Source organism: Prinia subflava, chromosome 2 (genome assembly GCF_021018805.1).
Source record: "Prinia subflava isolate CZ2003 ecotype Zambia chromosome 2, Cam_Psub_1.2, whole genome shotgun sequence".
Classification (NCBI taxonomy): Eukaryota; Metazoa; Chordata; class Aves; order Passeriformes; family Cisticolidae; genus Prinia; species Prinia subflava.
The window spans coordinates 31182841-31203244 of NC_086248.1; the positions used below are offsets into that span (position 1 = coordinate 31182841).

At 35.9% G+C, this 20404-nt stretch overlaps 1 protein-coding gene across 2 annotated transcripts in view; it reads right to left on the bottom strand.

Annotated features, from left to right (window-relative positions):
- The window catches only part of COL12A1 (collagen type XII alpha 1 chain), a 101014-nt gene that overhangs the window by 33217 nt on the left and 47393 nt on the right, over window positions 1–20404 (bottom strand). For both annotated transcript variants that reach the window (XM_063389479.1, XM_063389480.1), the window contains 23 exons: window positions 20250–20395; window positions 19854–19983; window positions 18904–19043; window positions 18025–18154; window positions 16511–16650; window positions 16109–16241; window positions 15981–16007; window positions 15528–15670; window positions 13274–13403; window positions 12282–12421; window positions 11039–11168; window positions 10241–10383; window positions 9173–9302; window positions 8092–8234; window positions 6595–6724; window positions 6289–6408; window positions 5579–5725; window positions 4709–4825; window positions 4138–4284; window positions 3976–4050; window positions 3284–3423; window positions 1324–1447; window positions 985–1128 (listed from right to left, as the gene is read on the bottom strand). In XM_063389479.1, the coding sequence (XP_063245549.1) occupies window positions 985–1128; window positions 1324–1447; window positions 3284–3423; window positions 3976–4050; window positions 4138–4284; window positions 4709–4825; window positions 5579–5725; window positions 6289–6408; window positions 6595–6724; window positions 8092–8234; window positions 9173–9302; window positions 10241–10383; window positions 11039–11168; window positions 12282–12421; window positions 13274–13403; window positions 15528–15670; window positions 15981–16007; window positions 16109–16241; window positions 16511–16650; window positions 18025–18154; window positions 18904–19043; window positions 19854–19983; window positions 20250–20395 (2949 nt within the window). The remainder of the gene's footprint in view (window positions 1–984; window positions 1129–1323; window positions 1448–3283; window positions 3424–3975; window positions 4051–4137; window positions 4285–4708; window positions 4826–5578; window positions 5726–6288; window positions 6409–6594; window positions 6725–8091; window positions 8235–9172; window positions 9303–10240; window positions 10384–11038; window positions 11169–12281; window positions 12422–13273; window positions 13404–15527; window positions 15671–15980; window positions 16008–16108; window positions 16242–16510; window positions 16651–18024; window positions 18155–18903; window positions 19044–19853; window positions 19984–20249; window positions 20396–20404) is intronic.

A 20404-nucleotide genomic window follows, 5' to 3' on the forward strand; every position in this document is an offset into this window, starting at 1 on the left:
TATGTGTAGAAAACAAAGCAAGTAGAGAGGAAACTAAAAACGATAAGGGGTTTTGAAAACATGATCAACATGAAATTGAAGGAAATAGGTTTGTTTGGTGTCTAGAAAAGAGAAGACAGAAAGAGGAGATGACAACTGATTTCAAATACGAAGGCCTATTACAGTAGACAGTGATCAGGTTCTTCCCTGGTTAACAAGGTAAATGAAGACAACAACCTCACTAGCATGAGGTAAGATTTGGGTGAAATGCAAGACAAAGGTCTCCTACCAGTAGGGTAGTTAAGCACTGAAGCATATTGTCCAGGGAGACTGAGAAACCATCTAGACAGAGCTTATTCTTCCAGACTAAAGAGAAAGAGAAGATGACCACCTGTGCTTTACATGCATGTGATTCCCATAAGGATGTACAACATCTCCCTGCTCAGAGATCAGGACTAGGTGGTTCATGCACTGAAATGCAAAATGCCAATTGCTGGGACAGGAACAGACACATAAGCCACAATCATCAAATCTGATGAGGAAGTGCAGTGCTTCTTAGCTCAAAAGGCGACAGAGGAGTCCATTCAGACCCAGCTCCTTCAAAAACAGTTACTTTAACTGGAGATCCACTAGTTTACACCAAATAAAACATAAACCTCAGCAAACCAGGCCCATTAAAACATAAGCACTAGTATGGAGTACACTTCCCAATGATTTCTGAGGTCCAGACACCGAAAAGAGAATGAAGTAACCAAATGCCACATCTTTGAAATGCTATGCATGACGACTTACTTAAAAACTTTGGGAAGCCACATCCTTCCCCAGAGAGAAGGCTTAAGAAAGAAAATATAAGTCGAGGTCCAGAGAGCACAAATTCTTTGAATAGTTTTGAGCTTTCCCCAAATACTCAGAATACATTTCTGAGTCCATAAAGGATGAGTAAATGATTCCCAGATAATTGAAGCAATACAGAAAAGGAACATCCAGGTGCTGTGAGTTGCTTACCAGAGTGCTGTATGACTGTCGCTGCTTTCCTCACCTCATCCTGAGACCGACCATCTGTGACAACAACAAGTACCTTGGGAACACCTCGCCTCATGCCACTCTCCCAAGTCAAAACCTTTTCTTTGATAAATGTTAGGGCTTTGCCTGCAAAGTGTACAATAAACAAGGAATCATCCTTATTAGCCACAAGAGAATAGTTCTTTTACTTCATAAGGGCAACAGCCACAGAGCTAAAACATAACAGAAAAACCTGTTTCTTCACCCATGCAATATTGGGATAATTAGGCAGTTTCTGAACATATTTTACCTTAAATAAATATGATTACAGCCCAGAATTACCTGTCCTTGTGTTTCCTCCTCTGTACTGAATATTTTGAAGAGCTCCCAGGGCCTGAGCTTTGTCATCAAATGTATTCAGTTTAAATTCAGATTTTGCCTCATCACTGTACTGTACAAATGAAACCTGAAATGGAATATAACACAGTGTTCAGTCTCATATGTCCACAGTCAAGCCATTGAAATATGTAAATATTAATATTAATAAGCCTTAAACTTATATTAATAGGCCTTGAATAATAAAAAAATTCTTTTTCAAATGTCTGATTTATGCACTCATATTTTTATATATAGACACCACAGTAATATGCACACAACTATCTTTGCTTTTTTCCTTCTCTCCTTTTTTTCTTTCTCTTCTATGTACAAAATGTTACATGGCTTTAAATGCACATGATCAAATTCTTGCTGTTACTATGGTATGCAGGTACATATGCCTATTCTCTGCTTCTGAGCAGATGTACAGTATCTAGTAAACTTCCAGCTGGGGTTTATTTTAGGAATAGAAAAGAATTTGTCAATAGAGTGTCAGTAAAGTTGGATACACACATAAGTGTATATTCTCTTGCCTTAAATACTGAAATACAATCACTGAAAATTTATTCCTAAATAATCTTTAAATACTTTTTTATTTTGCTCCTTTTAATATTCTGTAAAAATGTGTTATAGCATACCATTTTAATGCTGAATAGAAATATTTCTGTATGTATATATTCCCATTTGTTGTAGTAAATTCCCCTTTTAAAATTATTATTTTTCAATTAAAAACCTGAGATTGTCGCATCTCAAGTGGTATGTGACTTCATTATTTTACTAAACATTAGTATTTATATGTGTCTGTTGCCTATATTGTCTTCTCCACTTCCATATATATTAGCAAGAAAAATATACGAAACTAAAAACAAATGAAAAGGAAAACTACTCAGTATAGATCAGAGCTAAGAATGATAAAGAGTGTCTGACACAAAGTGGCTTTAAGGAGTATCTTTTCCTTTAGAATTCCATGAAGTTAAAGATAGGGAATCAAATGACTACAAGTATGCCTAGAAGATGAAAAGCAGACCTTTAACAATGTAAATATCCTGTCAGCCTTCTAACCAAAGAATATGCATTGCACCTGCAGCTCTCTGCAACACTCCAGAAATACCATGTAAGAAACTCTCTCAGACCTCATGTTTTTCATTTCAGATAGTGAAAGAGAAGTGGTTATGGGAACCCAGATATTGATTTCATCCAGCTTCCTACAAGTAGAAGAAAACTGATAATGGTGCAATGCTTATGGTAAGAAGCCTGACAGCCTACTTTGACATAACTGTGAGCAGCCCAGAACTCCTGAAAGTCTACCTCTCATTAGCTATTATTGTTTACTCTCTCAAAATGCACTAATTCATTAAGAGGACCTTTTCATACGTTTACTGTGCCCACTGTGGAGAGGACCCACGTTATCCCAGCATGAAAAGGCTTCTGCAAGTGCCTTTTTTAAAGGCATTCTGTTATTTAGTGCAGTGGGATTCTAGGGAGCTCTGGCAAGCCAGCTGGACCCTGCATGCACAAGACTCGTTTTTTATACTAATCAAAAGTCAGGATGTCCTTGAAACAGACTTCTGATATGACACAGACAAAACATAGGATATAAGAACTAGGCAGTGTGCCACTTATTGATGCTGTATACAAATAAATAAAAACATAAAATTGACCATACATCACCCCAGTTTCTCTACCTGGAGGATTCCCACAAACTGTAGCTTTTGTCTTTCAGAATATAAACATCTCAAAATAGACTGAATTTCCCTTGTATTTTTAAAATGGCAAATATATTTAATAAATAATAGGCACGCACACATATATGCATGTGTTTTACAACAATTTAATATAAAAAATGACATAATTCTGAAAGAAAATAACAATTCAGTTCATCTTCAATTTCCCTCCAAAATGTACCCAATAGGAATAACAAGCCTACCTGGATTCCAGCAGGATTGATTAAATCAAAGGCTCCTACTGTACTAAAAACAAATTTCACTACTTTGTTGAAATTGTCATCACCAATACTCCAGGAAGCATCAGTCAAGAATACTATGTCTGCTTTGGCACCTCTGCACACTGAAAGTCCAAGAAAAGGAACCCTTAAAATACATCAACCGTATCACCATGAAATAAATATTGCTTCAAAATTTGAAAATTTAAGAATGACAAATATTCAGCAAATGTCTGGTACCACACATTCAGCCTGGCAGATGACTAATGTGCTATACAAAAACATTTATTAAAATATATCAAAGAAAACTTAAAGAAATGTGAAAGAGTTCAATAATAAAATGTAAATGTTGTAAAATATTTATTTTTCTGATCAGCTACTGTAAAACATTAATTATCTGCTGAGAGCAGATAATCTCATGAACTTTCTATTGTAGAGCTATAGAATATCAATAATTTTTCCCCAAAGGTTTGCATCGTGCTGTTCTAAACCAGGAAATGCTGAAGTCTAGTAAAGCTCTAGAACAAAGGGGTGGCATTAGGAAAGGTCGCAATCTTCATTTCCCTAAAATGGTGTGCTAGTTTTTAATCCAATTAACGTTATGAAAAATGGAGGTAAACTATGAAATAGTACTGCAACTACACAAAAATATTGAATAATTCTAGAAATAAACATACCATCCCGAGCTGGAGGGATTGTGGGAGGTGGAGGAGGTGTAGGTGGTGGAGTTGGTGCCTCTGTAGGCTTGAGGACTGAAAAGGAATAACAATTTTATTCTACAGCTGGAATAAGACAAATTCTATAGCTAAAACTTAAAATTTACAGACTCTGTTACCTACCTGTGTGCTCCCTCATGGAGACTGGAGGTCCCTCAAGGTTAGGGGTCTGAACAAAGACAGTAGCATTGTATTCTGTGTCTGGTGAGAGGCCAGTAAAACAGTGGCTCGTTTCTGACCCACGTATTGTGATTTCCTGTCCTCTGGAACCTGTGAAGAAAAAGCCCAATGGAAAGAAAGTTAGAACCTCTTATTTCCCTTCTAATGTATGTGTACATAAGTGTAAAAATAAGAAACTTCTTGAGAGGAGGTTGGACCCAACAGCACTCTTGTCCCAGAGTAGCCTTTCTAGACCAAAATTGTGTAATGATTATGAACCCTGGAGCACACTGGAAAGTACAATTGCAGTGTACTTGTGAAACCAGTCAACTGGTATATGTAAGTCCACTTGACAATAAGTAGTACTCCCTCTTTGCAGCTTTTTCCCCACTCAAGAAAAACAGGTTATGTTCAGAGCTTTAAAACTCAACCAGATGTATCATTATGGTTGGTGCTCACCACAAATCCAAATAAGTGGTGCTGTCAGTGACATAAGACAAATATGTTTCCAGAAAATGCAAAAAATAGAACGCACCATCAGTTGGGTTTAGCTTCAGTCTGTAGGACGTTGCCGACCGATGAGGTGACCACCGGATACAGAGGGTATCCCAACCCACTTTGTAACTTGTTAGGTCAGTGACGTTCAAATATACTGTGAAAAGAGAGAGAAATTGTTCTCTGGAAAATAGTGTGTAACAGGTAAAGCATACCAAAATGAAAATTATATTAGCATTGCTGGTTTGGAATTTGATTTTTAAAAAATACTTGCAAAAAGAAAGAGCAGTTCTAGTCAAATCTCTGTTTTACACCCTACAGATCCCCACCTAGCTATTTACAAAGGCCCCAGATCCCATACTGGGTAACAGCCCATTTTATGAGTTTTCACATGAAGTTGATTTCTTTACAAAATAAGAAACCTCCAAAAATAAAAATCTGACTCATATATATAGCAGTATGAAAAGAGTGTACTGAGCCAGGATGCTTGATTCATCATAACTGCAGAAATTTTTAGAAGTTTCTTAGCTGAAGCCACCATCAAAATCACTGGACATTCCTATGAGGTAAAAGGAGAGTCTCAAAAAGCCTAGACCTGCTTAGTAACATGGTTAGGTTCTGTAGTATCCCGGAGACAGATAAAGATTGATTCCAAATGTAGCTTAACAAAATTTTAGGAAATAGACTAGAAAATTTTATTTCATAAAATCTTTACTTTAAAATAAATCTTCATTACTTTTTCCAAGATTAGTTTTTTTTAAGATCTACATCGTGGACAGATGACAAGTATTCTCCTTGAAAGGATGCTCAGGCTTCCTAGCAACCAGCCATCAAAATTTTCTCTTTATCAATGTTATCTCAAACCAGCATATATATCTAGCATGACTATGACAAAATTATTCTGACTTACATGTAGTGCCTTGATCTGTCAAAGGTACGCTCATTCCAGAATCATACTGGGCATAAACATTCACATCATAAGTAGTACTGGGAGACAGGTTATGCAAAGTGTAGGAAGTTACTTCTCCCACAAAAAACTCCCTGGGCTCATTTGAACCTTGAATCAAGGAAGCATGAAGAACAGAGAAAGAAAGAATCATGATTACATGAGCTACAAAACTATTCTTTCTCTTACACATCACTAAATGTTAACCTCATTTTTTCTAAATCAAAGCATTTTGATTTCTTAAATTTTAGCATTTTACAATGTTGCAAGCAGAATATACACATAGCTTTACAAACTATTGTGCAATATTTGTGTTTGGCTTCTAGAAAGTACCCATTAGTACCCAAATACCTGTCCAGTGTCATCTTATATACACTGGTTCATAGCCTTAGAAGGACAAGAGGCATTAAAGAGGTTATAAACAAATCAGGTTACTGTATAAAGTTTTAATTATACAATTCAACCCCTGTAATTGAATGTACAAAACTGTGATTGATAGTTTGTGTTTATTATAGAATACTGATAATAAGAGTAAAGCTTTCATGAAAATTGGTAAACAAAGGAAATAAATAGATCCTTTAACACAAAATGATACATATGATTTCTACTCTGGTCTGCCTTTAGCTACTCATTGTTCTGAAAGTGGTATACTCAGAATGAACAAGTTTTCTTACCAACAGGTTTGTATACAATTTTATAGCCAAGAACAGGGGATGGTGAAGGATCCCAGGAAACTCTGAAACGTGTATACCATTCATCAGTTATATACATATTTTGAGGAGGAAGCAGGCCAACTAAAAAAAAAAGAAAAAATCCCATTCCAATTAGGCTAGTAATTGTTTTTCAGTCTTTAGAAATGCAGATTGTTACACTGCAAGGTAATTAATTCTTTAACTTAATGAAACCCTAACAGTGTTTAAGTGCTCAAAGAATATATCTTAAATTTCAAAAAGAATAAACAATATGAAAGCTATAATTACCAGTTCTGCCATTTCCAGTCAGTTGTCCACCATCTCCATCTTCGTACACAGCAACAACAGTGATTTTATATGGTGTATCTGATTGTAGGGGTTGTAGTATCACATTATTTCTTATGCCAGGAACTGTTGTCTAGAACACAAAAAAAATAGAGGTAAACACTCACAGTCTTGTAACTGATCAATGGTGACAGTAGCTAGAAACAAATGTTTGTTCTAACGTTTGGCACACTAGGTTTTATGTCCACCATGGAAAGAGTCATTCAAGGTACCATAAGGGTTATAGTCTATAAACAATTATCAGAATTTGTTATTTTGAATTACAAAACACTGTGACCATCACAAAAACAGAAATCAAATTGACTCTTTGGTCCCAACCCTCACATCAGACTGAGATGCTGCAGCTCTCCACCAAGATTTCAATACTCTTCCCTCATGGAAATATAAAAGTCATAATGATGTGTTTGTTTTCTTGGTAGAAATAAGTTGTTCTGAGATGGAAGGAAGCTCTAAATATATTGACATATAAAAATGTCCATATTTATGCATCCCTCAGTCTCAGCTTCCTTATGCAGCCATACACAATTGTTCCTTTCTAATGAAAATGTAGTATAATCCCCAAAGTGATCCTGTTCCATACAACATAAAGCACTGAAACTAAGGGAAGTAAATTGAGGTATCTACCTCCAAAGCTCACGCCAATCAGCACTTGCTATCAATACTTGATTAAAATTTTCAGGTGTTTGAGACTTGCTGTTTTTATAGATTGTCTAATCTTTTCTGCAAAGAAGATATGTGTGTTGACATATCTTCTGATTAAAAAGTCCAGTAAGGAATTTTCAAATAGTGAATTTTCAGCATGTGATTTACAGCAATAATAATGTCATTTGGGCTGGTGGCAAGAATTCCACCATTGTCCTCTATAGGATCTGAGCTTAGCTTTGCTATAAATACTCCATGAATTTTATAGGCTTCAGAATAACTTGTGCTTTCGTTAAGGTGCAGGAAATGAAACACACAATACATACTGAAACTTAGAACAGCAAGTTAGATGCTGAATCAAAGTTACCATTGTTGTCTTATTAGACTCTGTCATCTCTCTTCAATTTATAAAAGGCAAATTTATTTTTATTCTGTATCCTAGCACACTGACTTTGTAACGAATACAGTATGAAGTAATAGATGGCTATTCAATGCATCCCATTTTAATGAAATGCCAGGAAACAGATTCTGTTCAGAATTTTCTGATTAATGTGTGACTCACATATTTAACATTTCACATATTTCACACACATATTTGTTCATTAAACCATATATTTGCTGTAGCTTCATGAAAAAAACCCTGTTTTACACAAACAATGGCTTCCTAACATAGACAACAATGACCAGACAACCCACAGAGCCTGCACAGTGTACTACACGTAGAACACGTCTTGTTTTTTCTGTAGCCTAAAGAATTGACTAACACCTCAGTGGTTACTAAGGAATTACAGAACTTACGTATTCATCAATAGGGTCTCCCACAGTGGGTGAATAAATGATTCTGTACTGCTGGACTGGCCCATCAGCGTGGTCCCATTGCACAGAAAGGCTATTTGTAGTCTCATCAAATACTCTCACATTCCTTGGACCACTGCGAGGCACTGAAGAATGAAAATACAGAAGGTGATATGGGGTATGATACCTCTAGATCAGTGTCACCCTCATCAATTCAAATATTGCCCTGAAGCCAAAGGGCCCTTCCTGAAACTCTGAATAAATAAATATACAAGGGAGATTAAGCCAATGATCATGCAGCAGTGCCTGAAGGTCTTAAATAGAAAGAGGGCCCAGCTGGAGGAACTGGAGCAGTATGGAAGGGAGAGAACATACAGATATGTGAGCATCCCCACATATTCTGCTTCTCAAATTCCTGCAGACAAGTATAACTGTAGTCTGTCACATCTTCAAGTTTTAGATGAATATGGGGATTTTACAGCGAAAACATAGATGAAGCAAAATTATTGTTGTTGACAGGTTCTATACATGTAATTTCTAGCATGAATTTTAAAGAATCTAAGCATAAGCCAGCCAAGATCTTACAAGATAAGCTGTAACAAGGAGATTTTGGTGTTTAAGCGTGTGCAGCAAAAAAAAACCAAACAGCAGGGGAGGTCAACACATACAACTACCATGTCAGACACCAAAAATGAAGCCCTTTTTTTCTGTTGACAACTAATTATACCCATCTTAATAGGCTATTTTTTATTACAAAAGATAAATTGTTTTTTGCCTGTAATTTGATTTTGAGAACAAAACTTTTGAGAACAAAATTTTGAGCCTTTAAACTCTTACACATTCAAATTAAGCTTATTTCCCAATTGAAAAATACATGGCTAATTATTCAAGTACCACAACTGACAGCATAGCAAAAGTTTTCTGTCCCTGAAGCCTGTAATTGCTGCAGACATAATTTAGATACATTAATTCAGAGTTGCACTAAATATCTTACATTATTTGTAATTTTGTAAGCAATTTTATAAGTTCTTCACACACCAATTTTGACATATACTTCACAAGACAAGTATTGTCTGTCTCTTACATGTTCTTCCCTGCGCTTGGCTTGGATTTCCCTCTCCATCTGCATACAGAGCTATAACATTTATTGAGTAAGCAGTGTCAGGAGTCAAGCGCTCCAGAATCACATCACGAGTGTTGCCTGGCACCACAATCTAAAACAGAAACAAAAAGCACCTATATAAATAAAGTTTCAGCTTATGCCATCTCTTTTTAGAAAATAATTTGAATGAAATATAGAAAAATTTGAGACATGACCATGCTGCACACTGTCTAAGAAAAATAACACAAGTTTAAAATAAATATGTAATATAGATAAAAAATTCAATAATGGGTGAAAAAAAAGAAAAAACAGTATAAAGAGCTCTCATTCTGCAAATACAACTGTTATTTTTTACATTTTACATTAAAATAGTTCAGAAAATATTGGAGAAACATTCAGGAACTAAAAAAACTAAACTAAATAAGTAAATCCTGTACAGTTTACTATGTATAAAGAACACAAAATTCTTTACAATTCCTTACATTAAAACATGTATATCTACATGTAAGAGATGGGTGTATATTTTGAGTGAGTACATTCATGGTCAAAGCTTTAAAACTGCACTTACTTCTATAGAAATCCAAGAATTCTTACTTTACACCTGGAGGGCACTTTTTTACCTATATCCAGACTTCATTGCTCACCAACTCCCACTAAACAGTAATGATGTGGGGTAAGCAGATGTTTTGGTGGTAAAATCACATAAACCTGCCATCTAGTTTTATAATTACACAATTCCTAATAAATATTTATTTTCTCCGACTCTCTTAAAAAATAATTTAATTTAACTCAACTTTACCTGCAATATGATAAAGGATACTCAGTCCTCAATACCAAGTTTAAAACAAGAGTCTTATTCCTTATTTCTTCAATTTAACCAAATTAAGGCTTTATTAGCAATGTACTAGGCTCATATAAACACTGCGCTTTCAGTAGAGACTCTCCTGGGCACAAAGCTGGCCTGAGTTTACTATTATTTTTTACACTCTTTGAAGGAAGCAATATTCTCAACGCACATTTGACTAATAGTATAAAATCTAAATTACTTACAGATTCTGATGGCCTTGGGCCAGACAGTGGAGCATAATTAATTCTGTATTGCTGTACTGGACCTGGAGCAGGTTCCCAACGGACATTCATGCTGTTTGGTGTGGGGTTGTAAACGTGAATGTTTCTTGGTGTTCCTCTCTCCACTAGATCAAGGAGAATTTAAATTAAGTTTTACAAAGTTGCTTGTGTAGGTTCTATTTCCACATGAATTCACAATAGCATCAAAAGAAGCTGAAAACACCTCAGCCCAAGACAAACACATTACTTTTGTTAGCCCAAAATTTAAAAAGCTAACAATCTCCATGTTTGGTCTTACCAAAATTCTGTACCAGGCATCAAAGTACATGTTTGTACTGCAGATTGAAAGTATGATCATAACACTTTGTTATCCTGTTGTTGATCAGATATATATGAAAATTAACCACAAACTACAGTTTAGGTCAAGCTGACGTTAGTGGCCCAAACTTCCTGGACAAAGTTAAGTACATGGTGTTGACATCAGCATGGATTAACACCAATATTCGCTCTTTGTTCACAAGTATTTCTACTAGCAGTACAATTAAAATTTTACTGTTTCGTGAAGTAAACATTAAATTTGCTGTGCAACTTTCGAGCTGAGCTTGCCCAAGTTAAGTGGACTGAAAGCCTCCACACAAATAAGCAAAGAAAATAGACTAAATTACAAAGCTGCAAAAACAACCAACTGGTAAACTTTTAATGTAAAATCAATTTCTAATGATCTGAGGCCATTGATAAAAAAATTCCTAACATTTTCTTGACAAGGACTATTTTCCTTACAAGTGCGTCCAGTGTCAGAGGTACGTCCACCATCCCCCTCTGGGAAAACTGGAACCACAGTTACAGTGTAAGGTGTGTTGGGTTCAAGAGTCCTCAGGACGACATAGTTTGTATTTCCTGGTACTGTGGTCTACAAATTTAGAGAGAAAGGAAAGGCCAAGAATCTTACAAAAACATGAAAATAAAAACCAAAAACAAACAATCAAACAAGTTCAAGCTATTTTATTTCTCACTTTACTCCCCTACTTCTATCTCATTTCCAGACTGGATGTGATAAAAACTTTACAAAAGGTGAAGCTTAAAAAAACTTATGGTTTGTGGTATCTTCTGGAGCTGTCTTTCAAGAAGATTGTGTCTCAAACTTAATACAAATAAATTCTATGTTCTCCTATATAATCCATTATAGCTCTCTCCACTTTTGGGTCCAGATCCTGCTGTAGTGAAATGAAGTGTAATGAAAGTAGCAGAATCTGCAGTAATCTCTTTAATGACTACTATTTAGCAGCTCAAAGGCATTAAAATATCACTTTCTAAGTCAAGAAAAAAAATTACATACACTACAACATGAGAATGACAAGAAGTAATGAGCAGCTCATGTTAGGAAATAAAACTCCACAGCATTTAAGAATATTTGTCATCAGTAGCACTTTAGTTGCTATTGAAACGATGGCATTCATGTATGACTCATTTCATGTGCACATTAAATTGCACTGATGTGGAGAAAAGAAACACAACTGAGAAATAATATTTCCCAGTCAGCAGCAAGGGTTTCCTATTTTCAGGATTCTTTTAGCTCTTTAGTAATTAAGTAATTTCAGGAGATTAGAATGTGAATTTTTCAGCTTTCACAAATAACATTGAAGCTTACAGTCACATGACTTCCTAGCAGTAAAAATGAGTAGAAGTGAAGTCTGCTAACTTTATAACCTTTTGTATACCCTGAAGTCAGCTTTACACTCACACAGAGTGCCCTAGGGATAAAGAAACAAAAAATTGTGTGTGGTATTAAATCCCATGCTAAGAACTAATCATTAAAAGTTACTATAAGAAATCAAACATCTGTAATACATATGGGAGGAACTCTCATGGAGGTGCTGTGCATTTTCTCCAGGGTGGCTGTGAACAGAAAAAAATCCAGTGCATAGGCAAACAAGACCTACTTCACCCAGCAGCATTTCTCCCACCACCACCATGAGCTGTAATTTATCTGAGGTGGTTAGTGAGGTCCACAAAAAGAATTTACCATTTCTTCTGCACCTCCAGCTGTAGGCCCATAAAACACTTTGTACTGGCGAGGACTTCCTTCTGCATGATCCCACCGAATATTCAGGGTACTGGTGGTTGGGTCATAAACTAGCAAGTTCTTCACAGTGGTGAGAGGTTCTGAAACAGACCAATAAGATGTCAGAAATGTGGGACCCTATTCTCTCCTTTTTGCTGTCAGATCACCCCTCTGTAATGTGTCCTTAGAAAATTTTAAAAATAGGTTTTGTAGCTCATGTTAAATCTTATTTATCTTCATCAATCAGAACATATCAGCCCTATCCAACACTGCAAACAGTGCTAGTTAGAAAAAATTAATTCTGGACACTATTTTGGAATTATGCAATGAGTTTGTTAGGATTTTTTTCTTCATTCCTCACCAAACCCATTGCTGTGTCTGACTTTCCATTGTAAGCTCATAATTAAGGTAAATGCAATTGAATTAATAATTTTATAGTTATGTAATTAATTAAGTAAATATATTGAAACAGGATTTACACCTGTAGTGTCTCTGATAGCAAATCACTCAGTGATTTCTATAGCAAGATCAAAAGAATGCATCAATATAAAATGGTGGAGTCCTAAAGTGCACACTGCGAAGGTCAGCCTCTCAACTGAAGGTGCTTAAAAGCACACATATATGAAAGTTACGTGCCTTCAGATGCTTTAAGGTGTTTACTACCTTATGGAATAAAACAATTAAACAAATTAAAATTAGGAAGATGTTTCATAGTAAGATTAAGGTTTCTTTCAGCTGTAAAAACTGGGCATCCAGTCAAAGACAGTGGTCCAGGGTTTGTCTACAGCCAGTATACTGACAGTGTTCTTACTTCAGAAACTTGAAAGCCACCAAAGGACAAATGACAAATAGAGATGGGATGAATTTCACCACAAGAAAGTTTTCTCAGTTCTTCTGAAAAGCAATGCATTGATATTGCTTTGTACCTAAGAAGACCTGAAGAAGTTACTCACTGGTTCTGCCTCGTCCTGTCATCCGTCCCCCCTCACCATCTGCATACATTGATGACACAGTAATAGCATAGGGTGTGTCAGGCTGCAGCTTCTGTATCACCACACTGTTCTGTCGCCCTCCAACTGTAGTCTGCACCAAAACAAAAGGGAAATATTAAAATCCCTTCTATACTGCCTCTTTGTGCTTACTGCTACAGTAAAGAAAGCAAGCATTTGATGCAGAGTGCAAAACACTGTGATGTGTCAAATGCTGCATTTTTGTTGTGACTGACAATAGACACTGAACAGTAGTCATATTTAGTACATATTGGTTTTAGCATGTTTAGACACAAAGACACTATTCCTTAAAATCTCTAAACTTGCTTACAACCACAATTATATATAAACTCCCAATCCTGTACCAGAACAAATTATATTGTAACTTCCATCATTCTTTGTACTTTTAAGACTATCCGCACATTTTCAAAGCCTATTCAGCTAATGTGTTCCACATAACACTTCAAATCATCTGCAGATGAAGAACTGACAAAGAGCAAGCACTTCCACATCTTCACATTTCATAACAGTAGATAATTTTAATTTACAAGCAGACTATTTTAACTTACAATCAAAGGGGGGTTTTGTACTCAAGTGTACAAAGCTCCTTTCAAAGCACTAATGTTTTTATCATCCCATCATGGCTGCCTCTACATTTTAGTATCTGATTGTCTTTTAAAACCTGATCCTAAATGATCATGATGGTCTCTGCAGTTGTGTGCAGTTTTTTCAGACTTTTTTTTCTGTCTTCAAATTACCTGTGATTCCTTTTTGGTGCTGAGGCCATTAAAAGTCAGACAGGGCAAGAAAAACCCTCCAAAAATTGTATTTTAAATACTTTGGTGGTTACTGTTTTACTGCCTACTCAGCATCTACAGTTTAATAAAATATTGGAGTAACAAAAGCAGACAAGGAATTATGATCATGTGACTGTAAGTCATTTGCAAACAGACATTACATGCCATGAACAGAGTATGAGAGTTCTGTGTGCTCTCCTTAAATAGAGATGTTTTTTCCAACTGCCACTGCTTGACTCTATCCAGTGGTGAGCAATTAAGTCTATTAACCATATTCTTTGCACAGATTTCAAGAGAATGATCATAATTCCCTTTTTACTCCAGTGCCAGCAATCAATTACAGATATTAATTAAACTTATTACTGTTCCTTATTCCTCTAGTGATTTCTCACTAAAATTGTGTTCAACTACTCAATATATATTTCATTTACCTCAATCCAAATGTATGTTGTTCAGAAGAGAGTTAAAATGGGTGTGTAAATATCCAACTGATTCTAAAGTAAATATTCCTAGATATACTTCTGAACATGTGTGACCTCCAGTTACAGAAGCAAGCTAAATGAATGTGGTTTTCATCAGAGACTGTTCCTCTGACTCATGTGACAGTAACCACAACAGTCTCCCACTACAGAATGGGACACTTTTAAGTACCACACACTTCTGATATATAGTCTGACTGAATTACCATTCCCAGACTGTGTTTCGTAGGCTGCCAGTAGTCAAAACTGTTTGAGCTGACAACACAGGGAAAGCTGGCTGATCACACTGTCTCTCCATAGCATTACAGCTTCTTATCATAGTAAAAGAGTCTAAAATACTTTAAATACTTCATTAGCACATGTTTTGCATGGATTTCTCATTGTAACTACTACCTCTGTGTGGTTATTCTGACCCTAGAGTGGTGAGAGACACTATCAACTGTTCACAGCATATTCCATGGCAAAGTCTTCTGATAGCATGGGGAGCACTCTATGAAAACAAAGGAAAACTCTGGACTGTGAAAGTAGTCATGGTAGTTCATATTATTCATCATTATGACACCTGCATCTGTGATTTGTAGCCTTAGATGCTGATTGACTTATTCCTCAGCACTTTATTTTAGTTTTATCCATGGATAAACAGTCAGAGTTTATGAACTCAAAGACCTTTTCCAACCTAAATGAGTCTATGGTTATGTGATTTTTGAGAAAACAGGATGCATCCAAAGTTATTGCTGCTCAATTAAGAGTATTCCAACTTGAATTTGAAAGGGGAGAAAAAAAAGGTGGGAATATATACTTATTCACTACAAAGATAAATCTTCACGTAAAAGGTGATAAATACATACAGTGTTGTGCTTTGAAAAGAAATTATTCTATTGGATTACTTTGCAGAAGGTTGCACTTAAGGTTGAATAACTTTAGCACTTCCAAATTACTTACTGACTGTTCAGGGCCATCCCCACTGATAGGCTGGTAAATGATCCTGTATCTCTGCACTCGGCCACTGGCAGCATCCCATTTGACAGTCAAACTGTGTGAAGTTGCATTGTACACCTGAAGGTTTCGTGGGCCACTCTTTGGGGCTGAGAAGCATAATAAAGAAAGTAATAAATACGTAGTTCACCAAAGGGCAGAGACAAACACTTCATTCTTACTTTTAGGGCTGCATGAATGCCTGATCAAGAGCAGAATGTATTAACTACAGGGGAACATAAACTGTAGTGTTTGTAAAATAATAAACACGTGGTAATCTAGTGTTTAGTATTCTTCCAAATACACAGTAATATTTATTAAATGATCTCAGCTTTTTAATGTCAACAATCATCACAGTTTAGAAAAAGAGAGCCATGAGTTTCCTCCAATAAAATGGTACCTGGAAATTCAGATTCTTACCTTGTGTAGTGATAGGTACCAAGGGTACTAGGAAAAAAGTAGAAAGAATTTTCAGAATTCTTGTATATGTATGCCTTCTGTTTCAATAAATATGAATTACAACATGCAGAATCCCTTTATTTACTTACATGTTCGTTCACTGCCAATGAGCTCATCACTTTCTGATTCATCAGGATAGATGGCAGTAACTGAGACATCATATAATGTATCTGGATTCAAATTTTCAAAGACCAAACTATTCTCATCCCCATTTAAGATAGTCTTGTGAAGAAATTAAAAAAAAAAAAAAAAAAAGAGAAAGATAAATAAACAAACCCAAAACATACAAATGAAACAGGCAAACAGACAGTGGGATTCAACTGAGTAACTTTTTACTCAGTAACATCACTTAACATGACTGTAAGTATGTGTCCTACTGAATTTCACTGAATTTCCAAGTTATAGGTAATTTACCAATTACATTTCTGAGCTAAAAAATACACCCTCTGAGAGAGTGCCCTCAAAAGCATAAGGTGGCTCTCTATTCTTACCTCCTGTTTTTCTGCTCTTCCATAGACCCCCCATGTTATTCTATACAGAGAGACATCTGGAGCTCCATGATCCCATGTACCTCTGAAACTATTTGTGGTTATATCTGTGATTCTGAGATTGACTGGTGCTGGCACAGGCTCTATTATGAGAAAAGGAAAAATATTCCATAAAATATAACTACAAAATAAATACACATAAACAAAGGAATTACTCAGACAAATAATTTAGAAGATTATGTAGATTTGTCTCAGTTACCGTGCTTCTAATGACTACAATCAAATATAGTATAACCCAGTCCACTTACACACACTAATCAAGTCATCCTCCATATGGTCACATTGTTAGGTAATCATCTGATAAAACAGACCTCAGCAGACGTCACAACTCACATGTCTGCTCAAAACAACTGAAGCCCTGGCTGTTACATTTTGGAGTTATATGGAGTGAATATAAACTCCCATAGACAAAGGTCAAGTTCCTGCATGAATTTCTGGCAAACCTTAATTTTTTTTTATATGAGCCAAATAAATCGCTTCTTACTTAGAAAGAATTCACAGAGGTTAATTGTAGGTTAAGAAGGGAAAATATTATAGCCACTGGGAAGAAATATGTAAATAGGTAGAACCAGGGAATTAAACTAGAAATAATTTATTTGGCAGACCTTTCCTCTTCTTTCCTTACACACACATTCACACAAAGCCACAGGTACAGAGCAAAGACTAGCCCAACAGCAAGCAGGAAATCTTAGAAATATTTTTAAATACATCAGACTACCAAAGGAAAAATTTAGAAGAAAAAATGAGAGAGAATATTCATGGGTTTTTCTTCTTTTTCACACCAGATAGAGAGGCAGTGAAAAAGTAAAGTTACTCTTTTCTATTGTAGCTTTTCTGGTTAACTGTATTCTTAAATCCTAAGCTTGATCAGGATGAGAACTTCCTTGATAGCTGCTTTGTCCTTTCAGTCTATCACATCTCTTGTATGAAGATCAGCTCTTAGAGCTCGTGCATTTCATCTCCCTGCTTCTGTTTTTTGAGGACATTCAAATGCTGTATTTATGGTTCTCTAAAAGTAAAGGCTGCTTTAGCATTCCATGATGCAAAAACTCTCTTGGATCAGAGGCAGGATGGTGTCTCTCTAATCCACTAGTATATGGCCTAGCTTCTTATTCACTTGCCTAGATTCCTGCATAGACTTGCTAAATTTTTCCTCTGTCCTCATATGTTCTTACCAGTTCTACATCTACGCTTCTCTTTCAGTCTTTTAATAGAAATAGTTTTGCTTCTGTGGATCTTCAACTCTCTGCAGACAATACCAGTGTTCTCTGCAGTAAGACATAACTCATCCAAGATTCCTGCAGTTTATTATATTGTAAATAATGCTACAAGTGCAAATAAAGTATTTCTCAGATTAAATTAGAGCTCTACCTAAACTCAATAACATTGCAACACACACTACTTAAATTAAACATAAGGCAAAAACAACGACAAGAATGATTATTGGGAAAACTTACGGGTGACAGCTTCTGCATTTGTTGGTATGGATTCTCCTTCGTCATATACAGCAACAACTTTTACATTGTACAGTGTTTGGGAGGAAAGGTCAGAGAGAGTAACGCTCGTTTTGAGTCTGTCAAGTTCCACCTAGGAATAACAACATTGACTTAAAGGATTGTAAATTGATCTATTTCTCACCCTACATTTGGTCTAATGGCAGAAATTCCTGCACTGAAAAATAAAGAAGTATTCTGCACTAAGTATTCCCATTTTCCCTTAAATTTACCCTTGAATATTGAGTGTTCTCTACTAATTCCTTTGCAAAACATATTACAACAAATACACATAGTACTTGTGGATCATTCACTGCTTTATTCCTTTGGAAACAAGGATGCAGGCTGAACCTTTGGGAAATTCTGGTTCCTTTAACAAACATTTAATTCTTCAAGGGCTGGTTTGTGCCCAGCAGCACAATTAAGGAAAATTTGTACATAACTAAAAGATATTTCTAACAGTGCTCACACACATTCTGCCAGTAGTCAAAGGGGCTAACACAACTTTATTCCACTATCCTGTCCTCTTAATTGTAAGTTATTCTTAGACCTTGGCAGAATGATATTTAAGCAGAGCATAGAAATGGCTGTTTACCAAAACATATGAAAATTCTCTAGTCAGTTTAAGGATATTTCCTCTCTAGAGTAGGAGGAAGAAGGAAGTACCCAAGAAATCTATCTTGTGCTCCTTCAGTTTCCAAGAAATCAATACTCTTTCCTAACTGCAATCACTATGAACTGATGTTCTTTACTCTCACCTGTGGGTTATAATACTACCTTTACTATTATTTTAGTAATTTAGCTTCTCAAAATAAAACTTCCCAAGTACTTTAAAAATTTTACCTCTTTAACATCAGCGTCGTCAGCTATTTTGTATCTTAGGATATATTTTCGAACTTTTCCTGGAGCAGGATCCCAAACCACATTCATGGTGCTGTGAGTAACATCCCGAATTGTTAAACCTCTGGGTCCAGGCAAAGGTACTGTAAAAATAAGGACAGTAGTAATTGAATGCTATTCGTAGCAGAGGTAGAAGCCTCTCACAGATGGAAGTGAATTCTCTTCGTGTCTTTCAGTGAATGGAAGCAATCACTTTCTGACAAGTTCATTGTCCTAGGCAATAGATGAGAAAGTTCAGAAGCTTATTTTCCCAGCAATGAGCAAAATAGCTATAAGCTATGGTAGTGTCACCTTTGTAACTTATGAGCACAACGCTTCCAGAATTATAAGGGATTAAGACTCTAATAACTTTTAATAGCTTTAACTTTTAATAACTTTTGGTGACAATAGCCACTTTTCATCTATGGTTAATGGTTTAAAATCTTTAAGAACATAAAAGTAGCCATGCTGCATGCATCTAGACTAGAAGCAGGCCTCTGACAATAGGAAATGTTTACAGAAAGGTATAAAAAAGGAAGCAGATTTTTAGATCTCTTTTTTTCTTGATATAGCACATTTCTTTAGTATTTTCTATGCTTAAGGGGATGTCTCAGTTCAGGAACAAGGTTTCTAAATTAATACAAGCAAAATTGAAACCTTTTAAAAGCACTGTGATCTCAAGATTTCCTTCATTATTCAAGTTACAAATTATATTGTTCCCCTTTTAGTAGCTGGACCCTTCTCACTGAAATCACCTTTGAGGTCTTTGGAAAATGCATGTGTTAGAAAATGCATAAAACATGGTTAAGATGGTCCTCTAAATTAAATAGATGATATAAAAATGGTTGCACGAAACATAATTAAAATTAGGTGTTGCTGAAGCAATAACAAAGCAAAAATCAAGATGTCCATACACGTCACTTCCTGTGTGGTGAGCGGGTCACTCTTCATATCACCAAAAAATACGTAAGCTGTTAAAGTGTACTCGGTGTTGGGGATGAGATCTACCAGCTGCACCTCATTCACTGATGGTCCCACACGCATCTGCACATCAAAAATAACACACCATGTTTAAAAATTGAAGAAAGAAATGGCAGAAAAGCAAGCAATGATTTAACTTCAAGGGAATTTTGTTTGTGAGATTCACAGTATATTTACAGTTTCCTGACTGATGTCATTGTATAAAGTATCCCAGTAAGTTCACTGCACTTCAAGAAGTACATGCCAGTCTTTCGGCTACTATGAAAGTCTAACAGCTTTTCCTGATTTATTTTTGGTAGAGTACAGGTAGCAAAGACAAATTCTCTTGCCTCTTTCTCTGTGGCTGGGACTGTAGCATTCACAGGTTCATATGTTAACAAATAACCAGTAGCTCCATTGAGAGGTTCCCATCTTACTCTCATATAAGTTGATCCAATGTCATAAACATTCAAGTTTCTAACTGAAGAGATTGGCACTGTCAAAT